Source organism: Thunnus thynnus, chromosome 4, assembly GCF_963924715.1.
Source record: "Thunnus thynnus chromosome 4, fThuThy2.1, whole genome shotgun sequence".
NCBI lineage: Eukaryota > Metazoa > Chordata > Actinopteri > Scombriformes > Scombridae > Thunnus > Thunnus thynnus.
The window spans coordinates 30644463-30668821 of record NC_089520.1 but is presented as its reverse complement, the minus strand read 5'-3'; the positions used below and the strand labels follow the sequence as shown (position 1 = coordinate 30668821).

Sequence of the window (24359 nt, the reverse complement as noted above, 5' to 3'; positions counted from 1 at the left end):
ACTTACAAGGAATATCAAATGGTGATAAATGCTATTTCTATAGTAAATCCTTTAGCTGATGAAATACCACTCTGAGAGGTAAGAGTTACAGGAACTGGATCCAACGGATTAAATATTAAAAGTCACAAATGTAATAATAAACAAGAAATTATTTCATAGCAAAAGGAAAATTACTCCACGTGGGATATTTGTGTGAAACTCCCATTTTTCTAACACTGAATGAGAATCAACATGGCTATACATTTGTTATCCCTATCAAATTGAAAGTACATTACATAACTGTGCATAATGTACTGTACATCTCGCCAACAAATCCCAAACCAACAACTGTGGATATCGATAACAAATGTGAATGTTGTAAAAATTAAGAAGACACAACTAAACATCTATTTTATGAAGGTCAGTATACATTAGGATTCTGGAAAAAAAGGATTAATTTGACACTCAAACCAACCATTCAATTAATCTGGAAGCCAAGGATACTATACTACTATAATATGAAAAGAAAAAACAGACATTTCAATGGACTATCAGTTTATTTATTTTACTGGGAAAATTTCACATCCATAAAGCCAAGTTCCTGAGTTCTCGCCCAGCATTTGAACTTTTCATGACTGAATTAAGAAAGTATTTTGAGTCTATCCAACTTCTAAATAAGAAATGTTCACACAGTTAGTTTCCTCCAAGAAGTTTTGAAATAAATCTGATAATCTGAAAAACAAGGCACTGGAGAGAGCAGCGGAGGAATATGGAATAATTCAATATCAGTTACAGGCAGCACAATTTCCTCTTTAGAACAAGACAAGTTTGTATAGTTTCTGTCAGTAGGTTTGAAAATATCAAGTTATATATTGTAGCCTATTATTGTGTATCTTCAGGATATTTTTCACTTAAAATACATGCATGATCAGAACTACAAACATGGTCTAATTTGATTAAAAAAAAAGAAGTCATAACATGTTGCATATTATTGTGCAACTGAACAAATGTTGCAGTGTTAAACAGCAGTGTCTCACAGAGGGACAATATTACTCTTTATTATCTAAACATTGGTAGAGAAATAAGTATGAATTGCACCATAGAGGTGAAGTGACTCTGCTTTTCTGAATTTAATATTAAAACCAATATATGTTTTTGTATTTCCAACAGCTTGCTCTTAAAGTCTGCCTTAATTGTTTGCTAATTTTCTGTTCCCATGACTCCTGGCATTGGATTCGGGAACTGAAACCGTTATTTTAAGGACTACAACCTGTTTTTTTTTTTTTTATTCAAATTTGAGAATATCTTAAAACTTAAGACCTAAATTAAAGAAATACAATCAGCCCTGGGTGAAACACACTAAGTACCAAACCACTCCTTAATTAATACACATGTGAGAAGAATACATTTCATCCATGTGAATTGCTTGGGTGTATTTCCATCCCCGTAACTTGCATATATATGTAAAAAAAAAAAAAAAAGACTCAGTACATTGCATTGTTTTATTTAGAAACACATATTGACTGTACAGACATTTTCAGTTTCCAGTTTGAATGATTGATACATAGAGACCATCACACCACATCAAAAGTAATGTTGCGAAAACATATCGTCTATGTGTTCTCCACAGACCATACATCATATTACAAACAAAGATACCGTCTCAAACACACGTCTATACCATTCATTTTCTTGAAATAGTAAACATGGCAGACATGAATATTTATATGGCACATACTCAGCTGTAGTACTTTTAAACGCTAGCACTTTTGGTTTTGATTCATTCAGATAGTGTAGCATCTAATGCGGACATGTCGTCTACAAACAACCACCCGGTCCTCTGCTGTAATATAATTCTGAAAGTGCATTTTAATATTCGGTATGTAACATAAAATCCCTATTTAATACTGTCAGTGGCATTTGGCAACTGCGGAACAGACCAAATACTCCAGACTCTTCGCATTCACACAGACTTAAAATTTCAAGTTATTTGCTGGTAAAACATTCACATCATTTTACAGGAGTGGTTTATGAATCTACTACTTCCAAGTAGTAAAACTTTCCAAAGTCCAAGGTTGACCTTGTTTAACTCCCTACAGGCAGAGATTAATTCAAACCATGTTTATGAAGAAAAAATAAAGAAGGCAAATACTTTCATGCACCACTCAGTTGACAGAAATATGCCTTAAATGTTGCTTTTAGCCTATACTTGAGTTCAAGAGCTGATAACTCTTGACTAAAAATAATGCAGTCTTTTTTTCTCTGTAACATTCTTATTCATTTCATCACCGTACATAACTAGGCTGTGCACAATGTAGGATGGCAATAAGGCAAAACCTATTCTACAGCATCACTGACCAGCACTGTATGCTTCTCTGTATACATTGAATTATTACCACAACCACCGATAGAGGATCATAATGTTCGTATTCTAGGAAGTGTCATGTGTTGAATACACTGCAGTTCGATCTGGGAGATGCTGGTATGACACGTAATCCACGGCGAGATGGTCCTCGGTATTCTCAGATAAAACAGGGAGTCCGTTTCTCCACCGGTTACTTGTGCGGTTTGATGTGGTGGACCACTTTGTCCTCAAACACCTTCCTCATGGTTTTTTCTATCTGCTTGAGGAAGACTTGAGGAATCCGACCACACAGGGTGTTGACTGTGTCCAGGAACTTGGTCTGGATGGGGTAGAAGAGTGACTGAAACATGTTGTCCTCGAATGGAAACTGCAGAGACAGAGACATGTTTCAGTTCTGATCCCAAAGCTATTCCAGTTTGATAATTTTTTAATGGAACGTATCACAGTTTATATGGTATTTACAAATTCTGTCAGCAGGGGTGGGGGTAGGGGTGGGGGTGGGGTTCTGTATTAATCATAAATTACGACCCGGCGAGTCTTTAAGAGGCTTATCTCAGCAGAGCAGGGAGAACTGACTCTGCTGCCGGAGAAAACAAATTCTAAATTTAAAAACTGACCCAGATTGCTTAATGTGAACAAGAGGAGAGAATTTGTATCACGGAGTAAATACTCAAAGCTGCTCTTTTTCTGAGCCGATGTCCTTCAAAGAACAGTCCAACATTAAGGGAAATATGCTTTTCTCATTCTTACTAAGAGGAAACAATCCGTTTTTCAGTCACTGGAAGGTGTACACAGTACATGTCACTATTGACTAGTAGTTTCCCCCTGCTTACAGTCATTGTGCTAAGCTTAACATGTCTGACTGTAAGGCTGCATTAGCTGCTAGCATAACTAACTTTAATCTCCAACTGAACTGTCAGTGGTCGAGTTGCATTGTGGGTAATGTAAACGCCAGGTTTTGACAAGGAGGAAGACTGTGGAATAAAACACAATCTCTGGTTCTGTTGCATCGATTTTCATCCTTCTTTAAAAACTCTATCATGAGAGCATTGCTAATCAGTGCAGTGCTCTTTTAAGGACTGACAAAGCATCTTTCAACAGAGGGCGCTATGCATCAGTACCATCATTCAGTAAAACTCTAATATCCTTCTGGGATACTCACATCACGTATTGCATCATAGACTACTTTGAAGGCCGGCTGCTTGTCATCATGATACACTCCACGATTACCGTGGAGGATGGACACACCCTCCTCTTCAGCCCCTTTACAGTTACTCCCATACATGCAGTGATCAGGCCTGTAGTTCCACTGGCAAGGAAAGATGAAGAGACACTCTGGAAAAAAAAACAACAAAATTACACCACACACTGTTACTGTATATGTTGCACTTCATATGTGATGCAAGGACACAGTGAGGACAGTAGCTTATGAGAGTGATAATAGTGATTGCCTTAGGAAACTTTGGATAATCATGAGAGAGAGTTTGAACTACATACAACATGTATATCTCTCCTTCCTTAAAGTTAACAGGCGTTTTGGGATGCCCACATGTTTTTCAGGGTTAAGACACTGCAACTAAGACCTTTGATGCATCTTTCTTACATGTTTCCTGTCATCTCTCCATTATCACTATCTAATAAATGCATAAAATACCCCAAAATCATTTTTAAAAAAGGATAACATGGGTTTGCTGACCCACTTTTATAGAATTCAAACCAAGCAAATTTATTTTTCAAAAATATCCTTCAAAAACACACGTAAGTCATCTTTTTTTTAACAGAAATACATATATTTACATGTACAAAGTGCATTTCAGAGCACATTATTAAGAAACTGAGGAGGACCATGACGACTGCATGTACATTAAAATAAATATCAAAACTGCACAAAATAAATAAGGTCACAAAATTAGATATTTTCACTTATATACTTATATCGCTCCATCAAAGTTAAAACAGCCAGAATGTGCAATAGCTTCTTTCCTCATGAACAGCCAAGCACCTTAAACCTGTACATTCAAAAAAAAAAAAACCTACCTTTTAAATGATTTTATACTATTTTAAATGATTTATGCCTTTTTTTTTTTTCTTTTTGTACTTGCATAGTTTGCACTTTTTAACTTAGCATTGTGCTCTTTTAACTGCTGCTTTTATTGTTGTATGTACTTATTGACTACGCCCGGAACGCTTGTTCTTGTTTGGAGCAAGACGCTTTCAGACACTTCTGTGATGTCCTCCTCTCCTGGAGACGTGCATGCCGGATGTTTTGTTTCTAAATGGCGCTTCAGTTTGGATGGTTTCATACTCTCAGTAGCAAGCATTTCTGTCCCTTTTTATCCTCAATGTATGAAAATCCACATTTTAAATACTCCGGGTCATATTTGCGCTTCGCCATCTTGCCATTATTTATTTGTTTTTGACTAGCTGTCCGCGACCCACCCACAATGGGTCCATGACTGAGTGTTAGGAAAATACTGTAGCATTATCATCTTCTTTATGCCAGTTTATTTGTTTGTTTGTTTGTTTGTTTGCTCCTCCCTTCTATTCATTTATGTGCACCAAAACAATGAGGGTTCAAAAGGTAACCCTGGAACCAAGCAATCAACCTCCAACTGCTCCGGTGCAGCAGCTGATGGTGATTATACTGCAGCTGCGAGGCGTGAATGTGTACATACTGTATGTATGAACATAAAATGTAAAAAGAGGCACAGATGCTCATACTGTATGTATTTGCTCATTTGAAACCACAACAGAGCTATATTACATAGTACATTTAAATGTGCTCAGGACTTAGGATGAGACATACAGTACCAGGCTTAAAAAGTGAAAAATAATCTACAAATATACCATATTTACTTGAAAACAACATGAATCAGAACTCCATTTAATTCCCTTTAAACTCCATCAGATCCTGATCTGAAGAGAGATCAAAGTCTTTAGAAGTTTTTCCTGATTGCAGAACAAGCAAACAAGGTCAGAACAATGCAGTGAACGCACTTGAATATCTCTCTTGAGATTGCAGAGAGCTCCAAGCTGTACCATGTAAAACAAACACTCCACCCGGCTGTGTTTTCAAGCAAATGCCAGCTCTGCCGAAGGCTCTGAGCATTTAATGCCCACATCTGGCCGCTGCAGCTGGAGCTCAGTCTGCTGCTGCAGTCTGCCATTGCCTACAGCCACTGCCTCATGTGTTTACTGATCCAGATTCATAATGTTCACTGGGCTAGTGAAAAAAGACATAATATAGGTGAAAGTGTTGATAGTGTGAAACTGCTGTGTTAATTGTGTGCATACAAGTATTTTAAGATGCAGTTTTATATAGCAGTAATGCTTTCTATGGACCGTCATTAGAGTGCACTATAAAGCCTCTCTTCCTCTCATCATGTGTTCTCAGTGTGATAATAGTACATGCTGTGCTCATTGTAATATTATATGAATATACCTGTGAAAAGGACTGTACCTGGGTTGTAGTGGAAGATGATGTTGAGGAGGTCCTGGTCTCCCCAGGTGATGTGGTTCTTGTACTTCTGGTAGAGTGGATGTAGTAGATCCTCCCACGACAGACCACTGGGTATCATACTGTTCTGAAATACCAACAGCGTTCACTTGCCAACAGCTCAAGAGCAGCCTTTTACCAAAAACACATCATCAAAAGAGGGGCACATTTGCATTCCAGCTTCCAGTTGCAATCTGCTGCCAGTATTAAGAGCTGGAGCAGCTAAATTGACTTCTGAGGGCAGGAGTCTGTGATGCCAGCGTGGTAATCAGAAAGCTTCAATCACAGCCCACTCAGAGCACTCAGCCTGTGACTTGAACTCACAGGAAAAAATCCTTCAAAATGCAAAAGGGAAATCACAGCTCACTTAAGCTTTCTACTGATCAGAGTAAAGACGTACGACTATGTTTTGGCCTTACTTTGAACACTGTGTGACGGATCCTTGTGAGATTCATCAGCATGACACCAGAGTTGACCCCTGTGACCCCGTAGAAAGGGTGGCGTGCAAAGCGGCTGTACCAGCCAATCTTGGGGACCTCGTGCTCTGGGGCCATTGCTGCCAGCTGGGTGCTGTTGAAGGACTTGAGGAGACTCCAGATGTCATCCATGGGCCGCAGGAACAGCACATCAGTGTCCACGTACAGCAATGAGTCCACATCCTTCAGGATGACCTAGGAGCACAATTACAGTCAGCGTGTGTTTATGACCACAAACCATCCACTTAAACTAGATTACACTCTGTAACACGCAGATATTAAGATAAATCAATAAAATATTTGGCAGTGTAAACTTGATGTTAGTATATAGTTCTCAAATACTTTTCACATTGACCCCTCTCTACCATGCTGGATATTCCTCTTCATTTGCACAAACATCTTGCTCTCAGAGAGACAGTGACTCACATATTGATAAAACTGGCATGCAGAGAGTAAGCAACACAGGGTTTATATCAGTTCAACTAAATGTTAAAAGTGGGAAAACACTTACACAAACACTTAATTTCAGTATTTTAACAAGACAGAGTCTACAGTCATACTAACACCTGTGAGGTTTTTCAAGTCTGTCTTAAAACAACAGTCAGGTGTTCATATGAACAGTGAAAGAGGTTTTCCTTGCTGTAATCATCCCCCCCTGTTCATACTGGCTATTAAAAGATCCTCTTCAAATGTGCCTTCAATGTAAGTAATGGGGGCAAAAATCCACAGTGTGTCCACACAGTCATTTTGTGCAAAAATGCATTTAAAAGTTGATGTGACACTTATATGAGGCTTCAGCAGTCTGAGTTAGTCATATGAAGTGGATATCTGCCACATTCGCAGTCTTTTTAGCATCAAATTCCCTCTTTGTGTTTCCTCGGTCAGTGTTTCCCTGTTGAGCTGCGGTGGAAGTATAGTAACAAAAAGAGGAACTTTGGAACCTGTCCTTTAATGTTTACTATGTTCACCATCTTAAGTTTAGTGTGTTAGCATGCTAATATTAGCTAATCAGCAATACACACAGTACAGCCATACATTGCCATCCCTATGGAGACATGCCACTAAGAAGAGTGGACACCCTGGCAGGCACAGCAGCAGACTTTCAGTTTTGGATGGGCCAAATCAATTTTGGCTGGGCCTTTTAATTACAGAACTTAATACTGTTTGCTTTCCTTTGATGGTTTCCGACTGGTAGTCTCGTTATAACAGATATGAGTGATATCATGCTGTGGAAGGCGACTAGCGTGTCTGGTAGATTATGACTAACTCTTTTTCTAAAACATTTTCAATGCCGAGATAGCTTATTATTTAGACTACCCACGACAGTTTGTACTTATTACAAGTGGCACACATGGGTATATTGCTCAAATTGTGTGAAAATCAAACATAGTCGCCTATCCTATCTATCATGTTTATTTTTTGCTGTGGATTGTGTAGACCAATACATCCATTCATTTAGAGCACTGTCATGTTAATTCTATTTATGGAAATACCATCTTGTGGGGATGATCTGGCTGGATTATTATTTGTTTAAATTGATTGCAGGGAGAGAGAGAGAGAGATCGACTGCTGGATGAGCTAGATTGACAGGAGGGGGAGCGGTGCTGTCAGTCAATTCATAAGCTTGTCTCAACAGAAACAGTCTTTGCTTTCAAGGCAATACAGAGACAATCGAGTCAGGCAGGAATTTTCAGCTCTACCTCCCGTCTTGCCTGCATTGTTTTCTAGGTTCTTCTGGTGTCAATAGGAAATGCATATACAGTGTTTCAGACAGTGACTGCATCTGTATTCTAAAACATTGATACATTCATTCTACACAGCTGGAAACCGACGTGTTACTATAGTCGACATAGAACACTGGGTGAAAGCCTGAATAAAAACGCACGAAAAACCAAATCCTTTAATTACAGGTGACTTATGTATTTATAATTCTCATACTTACATTGATTTATTTTTTTCTTTGACTTCTAGTATTCTTAATAAAATATCTCATAAACACAAAAAAAAACAGGCTCAGTATAGGCTAACAAACCGTGAACCACACTCACATGCTCTAAACACCCAACCACACGCTCCTCTCCCACACACACACACACCACCTCACTAACCGAAACCTCAAACTTAAACTGAGTCACAAAACATTCCCGTGCCACAAAACATGGCATCCATCAGTAGTATCTATTACAAAAAACATTGACTAGTTTGAAAATTCGTTCAGTAGCAGTTACAACATTTTCTTTAGTTTTGTGAAACCATTGCTGTCAAGGCTTTGCCATTGTTTAAGCTAACATTAATAACATTCCAAAAAGCAACAAAGAAAAGGCTGCGAGGAATGAAAGAGAGAAAAAAATATCATATTTCTTACTATGTCATTACTGTTGTCAACAAGTCTCATCTGTTTCTCATCTCGCATCTGTCTGTGTTTCTCCCTACAGTAGTAGTCGGCGGGGTTTAATTTTGAATATGTTAATAATTTCATCATAGTGGAAAGTTGCTGTGAGAGCTCTCAAATGTTAACAGACGGAACAAGTTCAGGCGAGTGGAGAGAATAGAGCTCCTACTGGCAGTTTTTATTCTCTTAACGCTGGAGAAGACACGTTCAACTGTACACGATGTCATTGGTAGAATGATCAGTGCTTTAAGAAGCAATGAACATGAGGGAAGACTTCCTCGTTGCATGTGTCCATCACGTCAATAAGACTTTTAAAAGTTTCTCCTCTTGCCCTCTTTCTTGCAGCATGCCAGAGAAACACTGAAAGCTCCGACACTGTTACGCTGATATGGAAAAGCTTTACTGTATCATTCAGACTTCTTGTCGAATAGGTCAAGCTGCTGTCACAAGAGCTTGCCAATAGAGTGGCTGCTGATTTCATGAGGCCATACGAGTCATTGTGGAACCTGGTGCTGAGTTCATTGAGCTGGCAGTCTGTTAGTTGGTTTAATATAGCTTGCAAGTCATTGTCACTCCTGACCCTTGTAGATTTTCCCAGTGAGGCGGTAACTATACTTTCCTCGAATCGACTTGGGAGCTTTCGTGAGCGGGAGGGCAAAGATATCCCGACTGTCAATATTATTATCCCCCATAATCTAATTTGTTATTGCCAGCGTCTTCAGGAATTCACTGTTAGAGCCGTCACTGGAGCGGATGTCTGTCAGTGATTGTTTAAGATTTTCAATCAAATCCACTGTCTGTCACTGACACATTGATGGACTGTAGACCTTTGATTGCAAAGTCTGTTTTGTTGAACAGTTCTTTAAAGAGTACAAAGAGAAATATGAATGTCTTTGTTTGCATCTGCTGTAATAACGACTGCGCATCAATTTGACTCTGTCCTGCCTCTTCTGCATATTCTGACAGTACTTCAAGGAACAATCATAAAAGAGTGAACACTTTATTTGCTGCTGTCGATCTGGGACTCCATCTTGTATCACATCTTCGCTCCAGTTCCGGTGGTCTCTGATTGGGGAACGTTTCTCTTTGTGCGTCAAGGAAACGAGCGTGCCGTTGACTGCCACACATGAAGGTGTGCTGCTGGGGATGGCTTGAACACCGAATCCGAAAATCCGAATCCAAAACACAAGTTTGGGTCCAACTCAAAAGGTGCCACAACTTTGATTATTTTTTCGGCAGTGGCCTCAGCTGTCATTTCCCCTGTATGCACAAGGCCGATTGCTATTTCCTTCACAGATCCTGTGTATATATGTCTTAATAGATGGCCACCAACTCCTTTTTTGATATGTCCTTACATTCGCCAGCTAGTATTGCATAAAAAGTTTCTTCTGATCCATGCAGTTCTTTCTTTATGCATCATAGCAGCAAAGCAGATGCAGCATTTAGCAAGTCATTTTGGATGTCATAGCATCTAGTCTTTTTGTATATCTGGATTATGCTTGCAAATGAGTTTAAACTCAATTAAATTACCAACGTTCTTTGCCTCTTCATTTTCCCGGTATCCACATAAAGGCATCTCTTGCTTTGCACATGTGAGCACAATGTCAAGTTTAACTTTTGTGTGCTCCTGATTTCTTTCTATTATCTACCCTTGACGGCCCTCTGTGTTGACAAGCTGATGGATGATTGTGCCACAGTCGGACTTGACGCATTCTCTGTAATTATTGTATTTCTCGACAGCGATCCAATGAGCTATAACAAGCATGTGTTTCCAATCCTTATATCCATGACATCTAAATTTCTTTTCCCCGCCTTTCTCACCAAAATGCCAACATATTTTACAAAATACTGTATTCTTGCTAATGCTGTACTCTAAAAATGTGTATTTCTCATACCAATGTGAGGAGAAGCTCCTGGCCTTGTGTCCATAAACTGAGACGGGGTACTGTTTGAGTTTGAGCTGTGTTGCTGGTTCATCTATAGCTGACAGATCCACTGGAGTCAACGAGGCAGGTCGATGAAAAACAGATGGGAATGGACATACATCATTGAGAACTTGACTGACTGAAGGCCTTGTCCTACAGTTATAACTCCTTCTGTCCCGCCAAAAGAACCCACATCCCACATAGAGCCCACACTAGCGTAAACTTGATTTTTGCTAGCATGTGGAGATGGTGGTGGAGACTCACTGTCATGACGAGGTTCAGGCCATCGAGGATTCTGGTGACTCCATTCTAATTCTTTTAAAGTATTTATAAATTGATGCATGTTGTGCCATACCAATGACTTAATGTAGCTGTAGCCTACAATATCAGATTAGGTTTTTCAAGTTTTTCTGGCTGTCATCTGCTGCTGAACAACCTCCGTACCGTGACATGCATGCACAGGCTTAACACAAGCTTTTAAGTCTTTACTATGTATTTAAATGTTAATTTTAATAATTAAAAATAAAAGTTAAGAAAATATATGTTCTCCCAGTCATTTAGGATGGGCCAGTTATGCAAGTGGTTGGGCCCAGGCCCGTTAGGCCCACCCACAATGCTGCGCTTGCACCCTGGAATTATTTTAGACTTTACTCAGAACAGTATGATTAAAAGTCAGTGTCAATCCTGTGGGATAAAAACATTTTCTTGATAAAAGAGGCCAGAAGAGATTCATAATATTTGTCCAAGTTATCAGGCAGGATACAAATGGCAGAGGTGACCTGTAGGGGGGCATCTTAGCATTCAACATATCAAATACTGAAGTGGTCGGCTACAGAAATACAAGAAATTGAGAGTTCCACTGTCTGCTAAGAACAAAATGAGTTTAAGATGAGATGATTACTTCCAGTATCTACTGATGATTTGTGCTGTCAATGGATGGCAAAAAAAATACAGGATTGAGTTTAGGCTGAGATAAGATTAGGGTTTTATTCCTCACTGCCATGGAACCAATTTTCAGAGTTAAGAAACTTTCAGAAACTATTTTAGACAACTTGGGTGACTTTCCAGTATACCATATAAGGACAAAGGGCATTATAGATTACCTCACATTTTAGCACATGCTGACACAGTGTCCTCGTACCTGTCACAATACGTCAGTTATAAAATGCAATAGAGAAAAACACAGGTTCATTCTGTCTTTATGACAGAGTTGCAACACTGCCAACTGGGATAATACGTGAAGTCAGGGTCAGTAAAAACAGACCCACTTAAAGAAAATGGGTCAAGCTGAGAGGTAGTATTTGTGCTCTAGTTGCTCCGTAATGCCAAAAGAAACATCGTTACTTTTTGTTGGATTGAGTTGTCTAGAGCAGCAAGGAGTGGTGTGTGAGTACTGGTACGTGTCTGTGTGTGTGTGTGTGTGTGTGGGGGGGTGGGTGGGTGCGTGACAAAAGCAGCAACCAATCCCAGCAAGAGCGGAGCAGTGGAACACTGACTGTTTCAGCAGCCTAATTTTATGTGTGTGTTTCCACAGTTATGCAGTAATAGGCACTGTGGAGGAGAACACAGATTTCTCTGTCAATTTAAGTGGCGTGATTATACTTCTATAAACCACAAAAACCAGACTGGATGTCCACATAATTAGCGTCAAACTTTTCTCTTATAGCTGGTATCCATAATGACCTTCAATTATTTAAACATGTATGTGTGGTGAGTATCACAAAACCCACAAAAAAATAAGTAACAGAGTAGCTTAGTGTTGTAAGTTAAACTGTATGGAAAGTTATTAACCAAAATTAGCTTAGTTCCTAACACCTTATTCTGTGGCAGGCACAGGAATGTACGCAAGAACATGACATGAATGTTCAAAACAGCATGGTTGGAAAATCATATGGTTTTCAGGTCAGGCTTTCTGTTCAACACTGTAACCTACAGGCATTTTCACATCATAACGTTAACTTTGAAGAACCTGTAAGGCTTCGGTGATGCATCGCATTTTTACTGTGCTTTAAGTCACTGAAAGGGTGATAAGATACCAGGACAAACGTTGTCATTTTTATATGCTGTTTGGTAGGCAAGAATAAATGTAGGGCAGACAATGTGGTGGTAATATAGATTTTCTTTCACGTTAAAAGTAATGACTTTCATAGTCAGTATCATTAAATAATGAAGGGGCCCAATCCGCTGTAGCAGGTTGACAGAATGAAGCTTGGAGTGAAAGAGACCCGCTCCAGATCTGCACAGTGCTGAGTGCGTCTCTCTCTACTCCATACTGTCAAACCAGTCTGCTGCTTAATTCTTTTCAAAATAAGAAGACGGGGAGTTGCAGCTGAAGAATCTGGTAGAGAACAGAGTGAGGGATGGAGCTTTTTTTAATTCAGTAGAAAATAAAATGTAAGTTAATTTAAGTTTAATCTTGCCGCCTCACTGCGAAGAAAATGGCTCACTGCTGGAAATGTTTCATAATTCTGAAATACTTACAGTACTGCTAAACTAGTATCATTACTCACCAACACTGTGCACACAATCTAAAGTTTACACAGACAAATGCATTAACCAGGCAGCAAAACGCACATGTTGGATATTTTCTGAATCAGAATACCTTGAAACACATGTCCTGCATTATTGTGGTATTATAAAATGAGCTATTGCACTGTCTAACCCCGAAAGTACCTGGAACATGCATTTAGTATCATCACCTCAGCAGTGCTGAAATTTAGTTCTCAGAGCTGGCATCTTACAGTGAAAAATATTTTTCCCTGGGGGACCCACAGTGTACATGCAGGTCTGGCCCTAGTCTTCAGTTGCTAACTTGCTTCCAAAGCAGACTGAGAGCTTGGTGTAAAAGGAGCGTTATCAGAGCAAATTTCAGACAAGACAAAAAAAGATTTTTGCAGCATTAACTGCCAGCACATCTAGAGAAGAAGCTAGTAGGACAGAATGGAACAATACTGACTAGGTGTTCCTGATGAAGTGGATACTAAATGTCTATTGATTGCCTTGCAACACAAGAAAAATACCTATGGATCCGTCTAACCTGCAATATGTTCATTATATGGTCAGAAAGCTGACTGCTATTTCAATAAACACCAGCAGAAATCAATAGACAGGCATAGCCTTTTCACTTGATGAAATTACTGGATTCCGTCTCCGGAGACTGCTTATTTGTTAAGTAAATGCTGCAGAAAAGGTGTGAAATCATCAGTAACCACACAAGTAATTAATTATAAGCATGCACTGGAATAAAATAAAGGGTATGAAAATGCTGTTTAAGTAGAAATGAAATGGATTAATGACATTTTTCTTAACACTGGATAATGGCATTATGCACGGTGAGGATATGAAGGGAGATAAGTGCTGCAGCCTTACAGGAAGGAAGAGTCTCTGAGCAGCGCAGGGCTTGAAGAGCTTCTTCCACTCGTCAGCATTCCCCACAGAGAACGTGATGGGGTAGATGCTGTACTGGAACTTGGCTCTGACTGGACGAGGCCACTGGTTCAGCTGGAAGAAAGCAACACATCGTTACTTGACACATCACATTTCATACGGAGGAAGTGTGTGAGAAAGAGCCAGGATAAACATTCATTATTCTGAAAGCTAATCACTCTCTTTCTCTTTTCGCAGATTTATCAGCATGAAACGTCTCATAAAGACAGCCATTTAAAACAATGAAGTCATGTCTCATGGTGCTGTGTGGTTCTGCATGGGTCGCATGCAGCTGCCAGCTGTTGTTTTATTAAATAGCTATAGTCTAAACAAGTGAAGGCACCCTGTTAAAGTGACCTATGAGGCGTTGAATCCCTCCGTAATCTCTGCTTTAACAGTTTGGCCCTGAGAAGCAAGCAATTTGGCAAGATTTATGCTGACGAGTATAAGAGATCAAAACCGATTGTGGCCAACCTTTCTACCATTTCTCAACACACACATCATGTCTCTTTACACTGTAGTTAGACATAAGCTCCTTGCTGTACATACTCAGCACATGCGCTACATTACCTAAGCCTCGACTACCACCGCTCCCCGTCTTCTACAAAGGGATTTTCGACACATGGGAATGATTCACCGCACACAGCTCACATGAAGGCAGGAGCACAGGTTTAGAGTTTAGATCTAAAGTTGTTTAAGATGCTTTAGGTGCTGTTTAAGGTCCATTAATTAAAGTGATGTTAATAGACTGTTAGTTAAAGTATCAGTGGATAATCAAAAACATGCCAAGCACCTCTGTAAAGGTGACTTTGAAGTGATACACGGTCTCGGAGCACAGCAGGGTGTCTTGGTGATATATTACGCCCCAGTCTTGAGATAAAAGCCTTGAGATAAAAGGCTTATATGTCTGTACTAGAGTGAGCCAGAGAAGCAGAGTTAAAACTGCTCTGATCTTGATGTCATCTGTTACAGAGCGAGGGGGAATGTTTAACAGGCGCTGCATTAAATCAGAAGCTTTTTAAAATAAGATCCACTGAAGACCAGTATGGAGAAAATAAACCAAAAAGACTGTTGTTTTTAGCCAAGGCTTCGGTGATACCGCATCTAATTCACTGCTGTTTTCGTAAAATGCTGCACTGTGCGTTTCCATTTGGGCAGCAGCCCGCTAAAGGCATCTTACCCGTTCTTCAAACTGCGGGGCCAAAGGGTCCTCAGCAAAAATGTGAAACTTGATCTTCTTGAGGCTGAACAGGAGGGCTGATTTGACCAGGGTGAGAGTCTCGTCCAGACGATTCCCACAGGCCACCACAGCCAGGTGCATGACTTCCTCTGCCCTGGTGCGCCTGGTCACAGGTCGGCCCACATTACTCCGCAATTTACTAGAAAAGACATACAAAAGACGGGCATGAAAAGTGCACTAAAATGCTAACGGTCTAGTACACAGGTAAAATATATTTTCACTGCAATGTAACAATTAGGACAGAGAGAATTCTGGACAGTTTTTGTTATGATTGTTGTTATTCTGTCCCACCCTCTCCCTCCCCCCTCTCTCCCCCCTCTTTCTTTCTCTCTCTCAGCCCAACCGGTCAAGGCAGATGGCCGCCCACCAAGAGTCGGGTTCTGCTTGAGGTTTCTACCCGTTAAAGGGGAGTTTTTCCTTACCGCTGTCGCCAAGTGCTTGCTCATGGGGGAATTGTTGGGTCTCTGTAAATTAAAGAGTACTGTCTAGACCTGCTCTATGTGAAAAGTGTCCTGAGATGACTTTTTGTTGTGATTTGGCGCTTTATAAATAAAAATGAACTGAATTGAATTTTCTTCATCCAACACTGTTTTCAGATCTAAATAGACCAAGGCCATGTGTGGGGGAAGCGGAGGGGGGTTTGGATGTGCTGACAATCACTGATTTCACAAGCCTTGCTTCCCTCACTCATCGCTTATAAATTGGGCTGTGTGTGCTGCAGTGCGTGTGAAGGGCATTTTATCCTCTGTAACAGATGTACTGGACTTTACTTGGGTCAAAACATACATACAAAATGAAAGTGCTGAAAGACTTAATGTAATTTAAAACTTCCACGTTGAGTTTGACCAGCATGCAATTGTGAAGGTTGATAGCCACCAAATTATATTTTGTGGCAACACTAAGTGCCTTTACATGCATAACTGTTACCATCTAATACAAAAAAAATTATTAAATTATGATTAAATTAAATTATACAGCAATTCAACAGTTCTCACTATACTCAATTTTAACTGACATAGTGGAGAAGCCTCTGAAAACTGCACTTAAACACCATGGGATACTAAAGTGCTTCACTGAAAATAACCTCTTTCATTATATTCCCCTTAAATTCCCCCTTTGAAAATAACATTTTTAATAAATTTTCATTTCACTGTGTGGAAACATTGTATTTATCCGCTTCACTGTGGGCACTGCTCATACTGAAGATAACATTCAAATACGAGACATCATTTTATTTTATGATTCAATCAAATGAAAAATTATGTGTTGTGCATCGCTCATACACATTTCTCTGTGATTCAGCCTATTCAACATATTTTAATGACAACGTAACAACTGACAATTTCAATTAAGTGTTTGAACAAAGCTCAGCTGTTTAACATGCAGTTGGAGAAACAAAAGGGTAGAAATAAGGCTGCACGATTTGAGGAAAATATCTAATTGTGATTCTTTTGACCGATGTTTTGCGATTGCAATTTAAATTGCCATTATTTTCTAAAAATGCAACTCCAGGTCTGTATTGGTGGTCTATATAGTTGAAAACAAGATAAGCTTGTCTTAAGCATGATCAATTTTATGTTCTTTTCACATGAAAATAATCAGATAAAAATTATGCAGTCAATTGTTGAGGTCCTATTGGGGTTTTCCCCCCTAGCATCCTCAATTTCTACGTAAATTAGACTAGTTTTTAATGACCGATTTAGCTCCCATTTTATAAGGTATATTATATTAGAAACACTAGATTCACTCAGTAATTTTAAAATATAAATGCAGAATTTTAAAGTGGCATTATATTTACTGATAAAAGCTACATAGTTGTTGTCCACCAATGATAATTATGACAAACCGCTGGTCAGTCACATCTGACAATGTTAAGTTTTGATATGACTCGTTACAATACTGTTGACAGCTCTGCAGTGTATCAGCTTGAGCTAACGTTAGCTTGCGTTAGCTGACTGACCAGCTGTTATCACCCCAAATCCAGCCTGACATGATTCAGAGAGTTTAAGGTAATAAGCTAAAAAACAATTTTATGATGTACTTAAAAGTTTAACTGTAAGATAGCAGCTACAGCTCCCTATCTGCCAGCTGTAGGGCCTTTTACTGTATATTCAGCAACTACTGAACTAGCTCCATGCTAACGTGAGAATGTGATAAAATACCCTATATTGTTTATCTAATGTTACAGAAAATCTTTACACTCTGTTGCTCTTTGATTGACAAAAAGGCACAGTCCAATCTATGTTTTTCACATAAAATCTATTAGTCATTATTGTTGGTGAAATATGTGGTTATAGAATAATTATTTCACCTCTTTTAGCTTATGAAGACATTGCTAATAATTTGAGCTACAGCCTAACTGAAATTGCAGCACTTCTGATTTGAAAATTGGACTTCAAATCTCAGCTTTGATTTTGAAATATAAGTACTCGTTTATCCCAAGTGAGACGCTTTAAAGTTTAGGAATACCACAACCCAAAGATATTCAGTTTACTGTCATGAGAGGACTAAAGAAACCAGAAAATATTAACATTTGAGAAGCTGGAATCAGAGAATCTTTTATTCTTTAAAAAATGACTCAAAACGATTAATCAATCAATTATCAAAAAATAGTTGGGAATGAATTTAATAGTTGGCAACTAATCCATTAATCAACTAATCATTGCAGCTCTAGATATCATTGACAAATAATGCAACCAGTCTCAGAGCACAGCAGCACAGGTAGGCTCCCCTCCTCACCTGTCAACATGTCACTGTTGAACAGTAATGACACGTCACTTCATGAGCACGTCAGCTGCACAGAAATTCATTTTGGAATTTGAGAATCAAGACAGAGGGGAACAAGCGAAGCATTCAAGACAACAGCTGATCACCTCATTCATCCCCCTGTCAGATAGACAAGGTGCAGCAAAGTCTAGGATTTCTCCGAAAGACTTGACATCTATGCCTTCGAGTATCGTTCAACGCTGTCTCCACACTCCACAACCCCCCCACCCCCCCACACACACACATACACTCACAACCACTTCTTTTCTTCCGCAGCTCTGTGAGTTCCCACTGGACTTTGTTCTTCCATGTTCAAAAGGCAAGGGGGTCCTTTATCTGATGTAAAAATGTGCTCTCTCTGCAGAGCTAGCGCTGCTGTTGAGTTAAAATACACTCAGCAGTTCAGAGTATCTCCCACTACGATAGGGAAACATTTGTACAATGGGGGAGCCTGAAGCGAAGGCCAACATCATCTGCTTCTCCTCCAAACACACACATACACTGCATTGGGCTGGTTGTAATATCTACATAACCTGAATGTTGTCATAGCCGTAGGGAGAAAAGTCTGGCACACACAAAAAAGAACAGGGAACCTTTTGTTTCATTTTATTGGGAGAACAGTGGAAGGCAAATGGTTTTAGGTCTAAAGACTGCGCAATACCAAAAGGCATGGATTTCCTCTGAGCCTGGAGGAAGCAAAGAGTCTACCATGAAACGGATGGGAAGAGAGAAGAGTGAAATTTGACAGGTGGGTTGCAGGGCAGTCTCCAAGCGTGACACTTCGTTTTCTGCATGGCTGAGGGACAATGATGAACCGCAGATTAGGATGAATGAGAAGGTGCTGCGAAATTTATCCGCCACACTTCAAAGGCTGATGCTCCGTCAAGGTTGTTGAACACACATTCCTACCCCCAACACCCTCCCCCCCCTTAGGAAATGCAATCCATATCTCCTACACATGGGTAATTATACTGCACTTAGTCATGCAAAGTAAATGGCCTTGAAAGGATTTCAAAAAAACCCCCAAAAAAATCGGATGACAAAACAAAACAAAAAAAACCCAAATTTCATTGTTTCAAAAAGCATGGGCTGCACACATGATGTTTTGTGTCATGGCACCGTTCCCCACATCTGGAAGCAGTCAAAAAGCTCAGAAGAGGTACATAAGGATTGAATTCATTACTGGCTGCAGAGTGAGCATAAGAGGAGCCCTCTGCCTACAAAGCACCACAGCCAATGCTTTCAAATTATGTAGAGAGGGAAAAAAGCAGCACCTTTAAAGATAGCGTCAAAGTAAAAAAGAAAATTGTACATGTACAGAATGAAGAGCCAGAGTTACACCACACTACACCAAAGAACACCTTTAAGGTATTTAAATAATATCTGTATAACAGGGCCATTTGGGTTTGAAAGTGGGTATCAAAGCCATTACAATGAGCATGTTCCCATCATGCCTATCATTCCTCTTTTTCACAGGGGGGAAAACAGCACTAAACTTTTCAAAACAGGCAAACTGTGTCAGACCTTTTCACATCCAAAAATACCAATAGTTCCTCACACTGATTAAACAGATTCATGACTCGCTCTTTATTCAAAAGTTGCCAGGACATGTAGCAGAGGAGAAGAAATGCAGGAACTTAAATCATTTGTGATTGGCTGTAGCTACAGTCAGCTGACTTAAGCTTTTATGAGAAACAGATTATCTGTTTCCATTGCAGCCATCCAACAAGATGATTTGTAATCACCAGGATGCCTAGCTGAATGGCCTGAACCAAATATGCTATGTGTCAGTCCAACACTTTATTCAGCCAAGATGTGCCGGCTAAAAATGACAAAATGTTATATGCACATAATAAGTTGCTTTTAAATCACTGAAATATGACCACAAAAAAAATCAAACCCGTGGCTATTATTTGCTATGTGAGCCTGCATACCGGTGTGAACATGTATCTACTCTCTAGAAAAGCAGCACTTTATCACACTCGCTCCCCTGATCAACACATTCCAGCTAACTTACCTTGACTGCAACTCCTGTCTGTGTCTACTGTATGCTAAGTACAACAAATGACGTGCGTCAAATGATGCAGCCAGTGTGTGTTACACTTTATATCTGTCATTACGAAGTGACAGGTCTTCAATTACAGCAACACTGGACAAAAAGAGATGGATCATATGGAAACTGTATGCTGAGAATGTTGAACTGAAGTTGGGTATGTCTGCATCACCTGAATGCTTCTAACACAGTGCTTGAGCCTCAGTACGTTCTTTACAGTGTGCATTTCAGTGAGTCTGTTGAGACTGCTCTGTATAAATGCAGTTGTACAGAGATTATTGTACCATGCCATGAATTTTCTGCACCGTTAAACTCCTGCTCAACACTACAAAAAAAAAAAAAAAGAAATTCAAATGAAGTAAAGCAGCACCGAGAGAGTTATGATCCAAAATTTTAAATCGACCAGGGCTGCAGCAAATTACTCTTTTCATTATCAAATACTCTCTCTACTGTGTTCACAGTTAGTCGATTATTTAGTTTATTTTCATCGGGTTCAAGGTAGGGGACATCTTCAAATTGCTTGCTCTTTTTTTTGTCCAGCAGTCTAAAACCAAAACATATTAAATTTACAATTGGAGGAAGGCAGCAAATCCTCACATTGTAGGCTCTCAAATCCTGCTCTTTAGAAAAGTTGGATTCTACCCAACCCAACTCTTTCTATCTCTCTACTTTCTCCTTCCACAACCTCCATGACTCATTCAGCAGTAATTCTAAAAGTGAGTTAGCCAAGCTAACAGACAGTTATAACTGCCCCCGATGAGGCTCACGCAATACACACTCTCCAACCACGTCAGGCTACACAGGCAAGCAGGGAGATTTCAAAGCACTCCTATCAGAGAGGGTGCTCATGCAAGATGACGTTTTTATAGCTATGCATCATGCCAATGCCAGAGAGTGACTTCTTTACTGTGAGGAACGCTGCTTTACTATATTTGAAGTGACGGGGCAAGGGATTTGTTTCAACACAAATTATCAACACCCATCTAATCCTGTAGGTTCAAGCCTTAATTCAATGTAACATACAGACTGAGATGTTGCCTCCATAATATCCTGTGTCTGAGATCACTGTGAGGGAATGTGTAATTAACAAGTAAAGACTGTTGCAAGATTACAAGTCATATTTGGAGGATGTTTATTCTAATTTTCACATAAACTGTTGATATGTTTGATCAATCTATGAACTGTTTAGTGCATAAAATGTCAAAATAAAAGGAGATAAATGCCCCTCAGAATCTCCCTACAAAACAATAATTACTTGCATGTCAAACCAACAGTCCAAAATCCGAAGATATTCAATTTATAAGGATTTAAAAACAGAGAAAAGCCGGACATCCTCACATCTGAGGAGCTGGAACCAGCAGATGTTTGGCATTTATGCTTGATAAATGATGATTAATGGATTATCAGAATTGCTGTAGATTCATCTTCTGATGTTCCTCGAACTGATGAATCGTCTAATTGATGATTAAAGTCGTTAGTTATGGTGTGTGGTATAATGTGTGGTGTCTGGTGGGAGGGAGGGAGGGAGGGGGGGGGAAGCTCGAGCTCGTCTCTCTATTTTTGGCCACAGGAAGTAGTGTGATGTGTCAAGAGGAAATGATATGATTAGGAAAAACAGGGATGTTTGTCTATTAAGAACGCTGCACAGGAAATATGTCCGCTCAGATTTACAGATGAATGTAGTGTAAATCAGTGGATATAAAAAACAAGAGGCAGTTTTTGCTACAAACTACACACCTACATAATGGAATCTCTGTTTGAAGCAAAAATAAATAGGAATTATACAGGTGACGATAGACAACGCTGACACATTTAAGAGTTTATACCCTAAAAACAATTTAGCCCTCTATTTATGCATATATCCTTGCTATTCCTATAATCCACATTGACAGATTGTAGCATATTTTGCCAAGGCGTGTATGTCTAATACCTGAAAACTCTTGTTCAGATTCCTCTGGCTTTTGTACACTCAAACCGAAGAACTATATCCGATTAGCTCACACAATTAAATTGGGAAAAAGTTCTTTTAGAGGCTTCAGGCAGATGCTCAGTGTTTCCTCTAATCGCAGCAGTCAGTCTTGAGTGTTTTCCAAACCTGTTAGTGTTTCTCTATGGCCACCGGTGACCTCTTCCACCCCATCTCCCTTATCAGTGCCGTGCACACATGGAGGAGTGTGGTTTCTGGGAGGACGCAAAGGTCCTTTCTCAATGTAACGCCTTGATGGCTTTTATCTACCCAACAGTGTCCCCAACCTCCAGTCCGGTTTTAGAACAGAATACATATTGGCAAAGCGGGTATCTCCACAACCACACCGTGGCTATTATGGCATCCGCTGGCATTCAGTGGGTAGGAGGAAACCAAAGGGATGCATGAGGCTGAAATTAGAAAGCTGGAAGACATAATAAAATGCTTCCATCCTTGAACAGAAATAGCAACTGACAAACTCTGCCTTTTGTCTATATTTGAGAGGCTGCGATGAGCTGTTGACTTAATCAGATCATCTGCCAGGCTGCAGTGTTGTGTTCAAGTCTTCTCTTAAAACCAATCCACAGAGGAGGAATCACACCTGACAAGCTTCTCACTCCCACATAGATTGTTTTGCCAGACTTTGACAAGAGAAAGGTCGACAGGATGGGTTTCCGTTTTCTGTAACGCACCAGTGTCAGAGTCAAACTATTTAACAGGTAACCTAAACCATTCTGTGCACATTTGTATTCCCTATTGATTGCAATTTATATCTTTCAAGGTGACCTTTACCCCCGCGAAAATAATAGCAGAGGATTGAAGTAAAGGCATAGAATACCAAGGGTCAACGATCAAGATTTAGAGGTCAATTAATGATTTATCATTCTGTTGTGCTATTGTTTGATGTCCTCTCTGCAAATGCTAGCAACATTTCCACCTAATCACGTTAGTCATGCTCTCTACTCACATTTCAGCCAGATATTTGAGCAACCCCTGATTGCAACAGCGTGATTCACAGTCCAACAATGAGAGAAAATAATGGACATAAAATGCAGCCAAGCAGATGCCCGTATGCATGCTGAAGTGTCCCTTGACAGATCAGGCTATTGTGAAGCCAAGCGTCCTTGAGCACAATGTAGGCTGTTTTGATGGAGGGAGCACGTCTGCTTCAAAGCATGATTAAATGCTGACACACTCTTTAACTCCCAAACGGCAGGAAAAGGTGAGATTCAGCAGCCCCAACTAGTTAGCGATGCTTTTTTTTGTGCACACAGATGGAAACATGCGTGGAGGGAGGAAAAAAAGGCTCATCAAGGCTGTAAAATCGACAGTGGCGACAGAAACAAACTCCCCTCACCTCTTTGCATTCACGCTGGCCCCTCTATTGATCGCTTTCCTCTCTTTCCGTCCCTTGAGAGGCTCCTCAGCACGCACGCCGAGTCCAGCTGGTGGTTTCCTCGCAAACTTTGCTGCAACATCGCGTCCGAGCTCAGAGGACGAAGGGGAAGAGTTGCTGTCCTCCTCCTCCTCCTCCTCTACAACTTCTTTCAACAGCGGATCGTCCGCGGCGTTACCCCCCAAAAAGTACAAAAGTAGGAAAACTCCGAGACATACGGCGATCACAACTACTTTGCAGTGGATCCGCATGGTGAGAGCGACTTGTTGCGGGTGGAAGAGGCAGACGGGACTCCGTTCATGTCTGCGAGTGACGGAGAGCAGCCCGAGTTGACATTTTGTTACCGCTCCCCGCTCGCATTTCTCTGCAGATGGTGATGGAGAGCGGAGAGGAGCTTCTCAGCGTCCATGGAGGATTACACAGCGTAGGCGGGGCTTCTCGTGCCTTACCGTAATGATTGCAGTATTGCCGCGCTATTTTATTGTAATAAACATGTTAAGGGTTCAAAGTGTGTCTTTGGTAAGAGGGATACTGTATGTATGTATGAATGTTGGTATATTATGTCTCTATTTTATCAGAGTTATGGCAAAAATCATTTTTAAAGGATTTGCTAATAGAACATCTTTGTAAAAATGTTTAAAAGATTATCAAGTTTTAGAAGGGAAACTTCATAAATACAATAAAATCAGTTCAAAAAAGAAACATTATCATGAGATTAATCTTTGAAATTGACAGTAATATTACAGCAACTACTGATGTGTTCATCCTAATGATCACTCAAAATTACTGTGTCACACAACACATAATATCTGCAGAAGTCTTTATATACCCAGACAGGAGTCAGTCAGGAGTTTTACTTCAGTAAAAGTAGCAATACTA

The 24359-nt window shown here is 39.9% G+C and overlaps 1 protein-coding gene across 1 annotated transcript; it reads right to left on the bottom strand.

The window, feature by feature from the left end:
* Window positions 1–1467: 1467 nt before the first annotated feature.
* On the bottom strand, window positions 1468–23911 carry gxylt2 (glucoside xylosyltransferase 2). Its single transcript, XM_067588303.1, has 7 exons — window positions 23442–23911; window positions 15240–15438; window positions 14003–14134; window positions 6260–6511; window positions 5805–5928; window positions 3507–3679; window positions 1468–2711 (listed from the first exon to the last, which is right to left on the bottom strand). The coding sequence occupies exons 1-7, from the start codon at window positions 23729–23731 to the stop codon at window positions 2535–2537; spliced, it is 1347 nt and encodes a 448-aa protein (XP_067444404.1). The 5' UTR covers window positions 23732–23911; the 3' UTR covers window positions 1468–2534.
* Window positions 23912–24359: the final 448 nt, after the last annotated feature.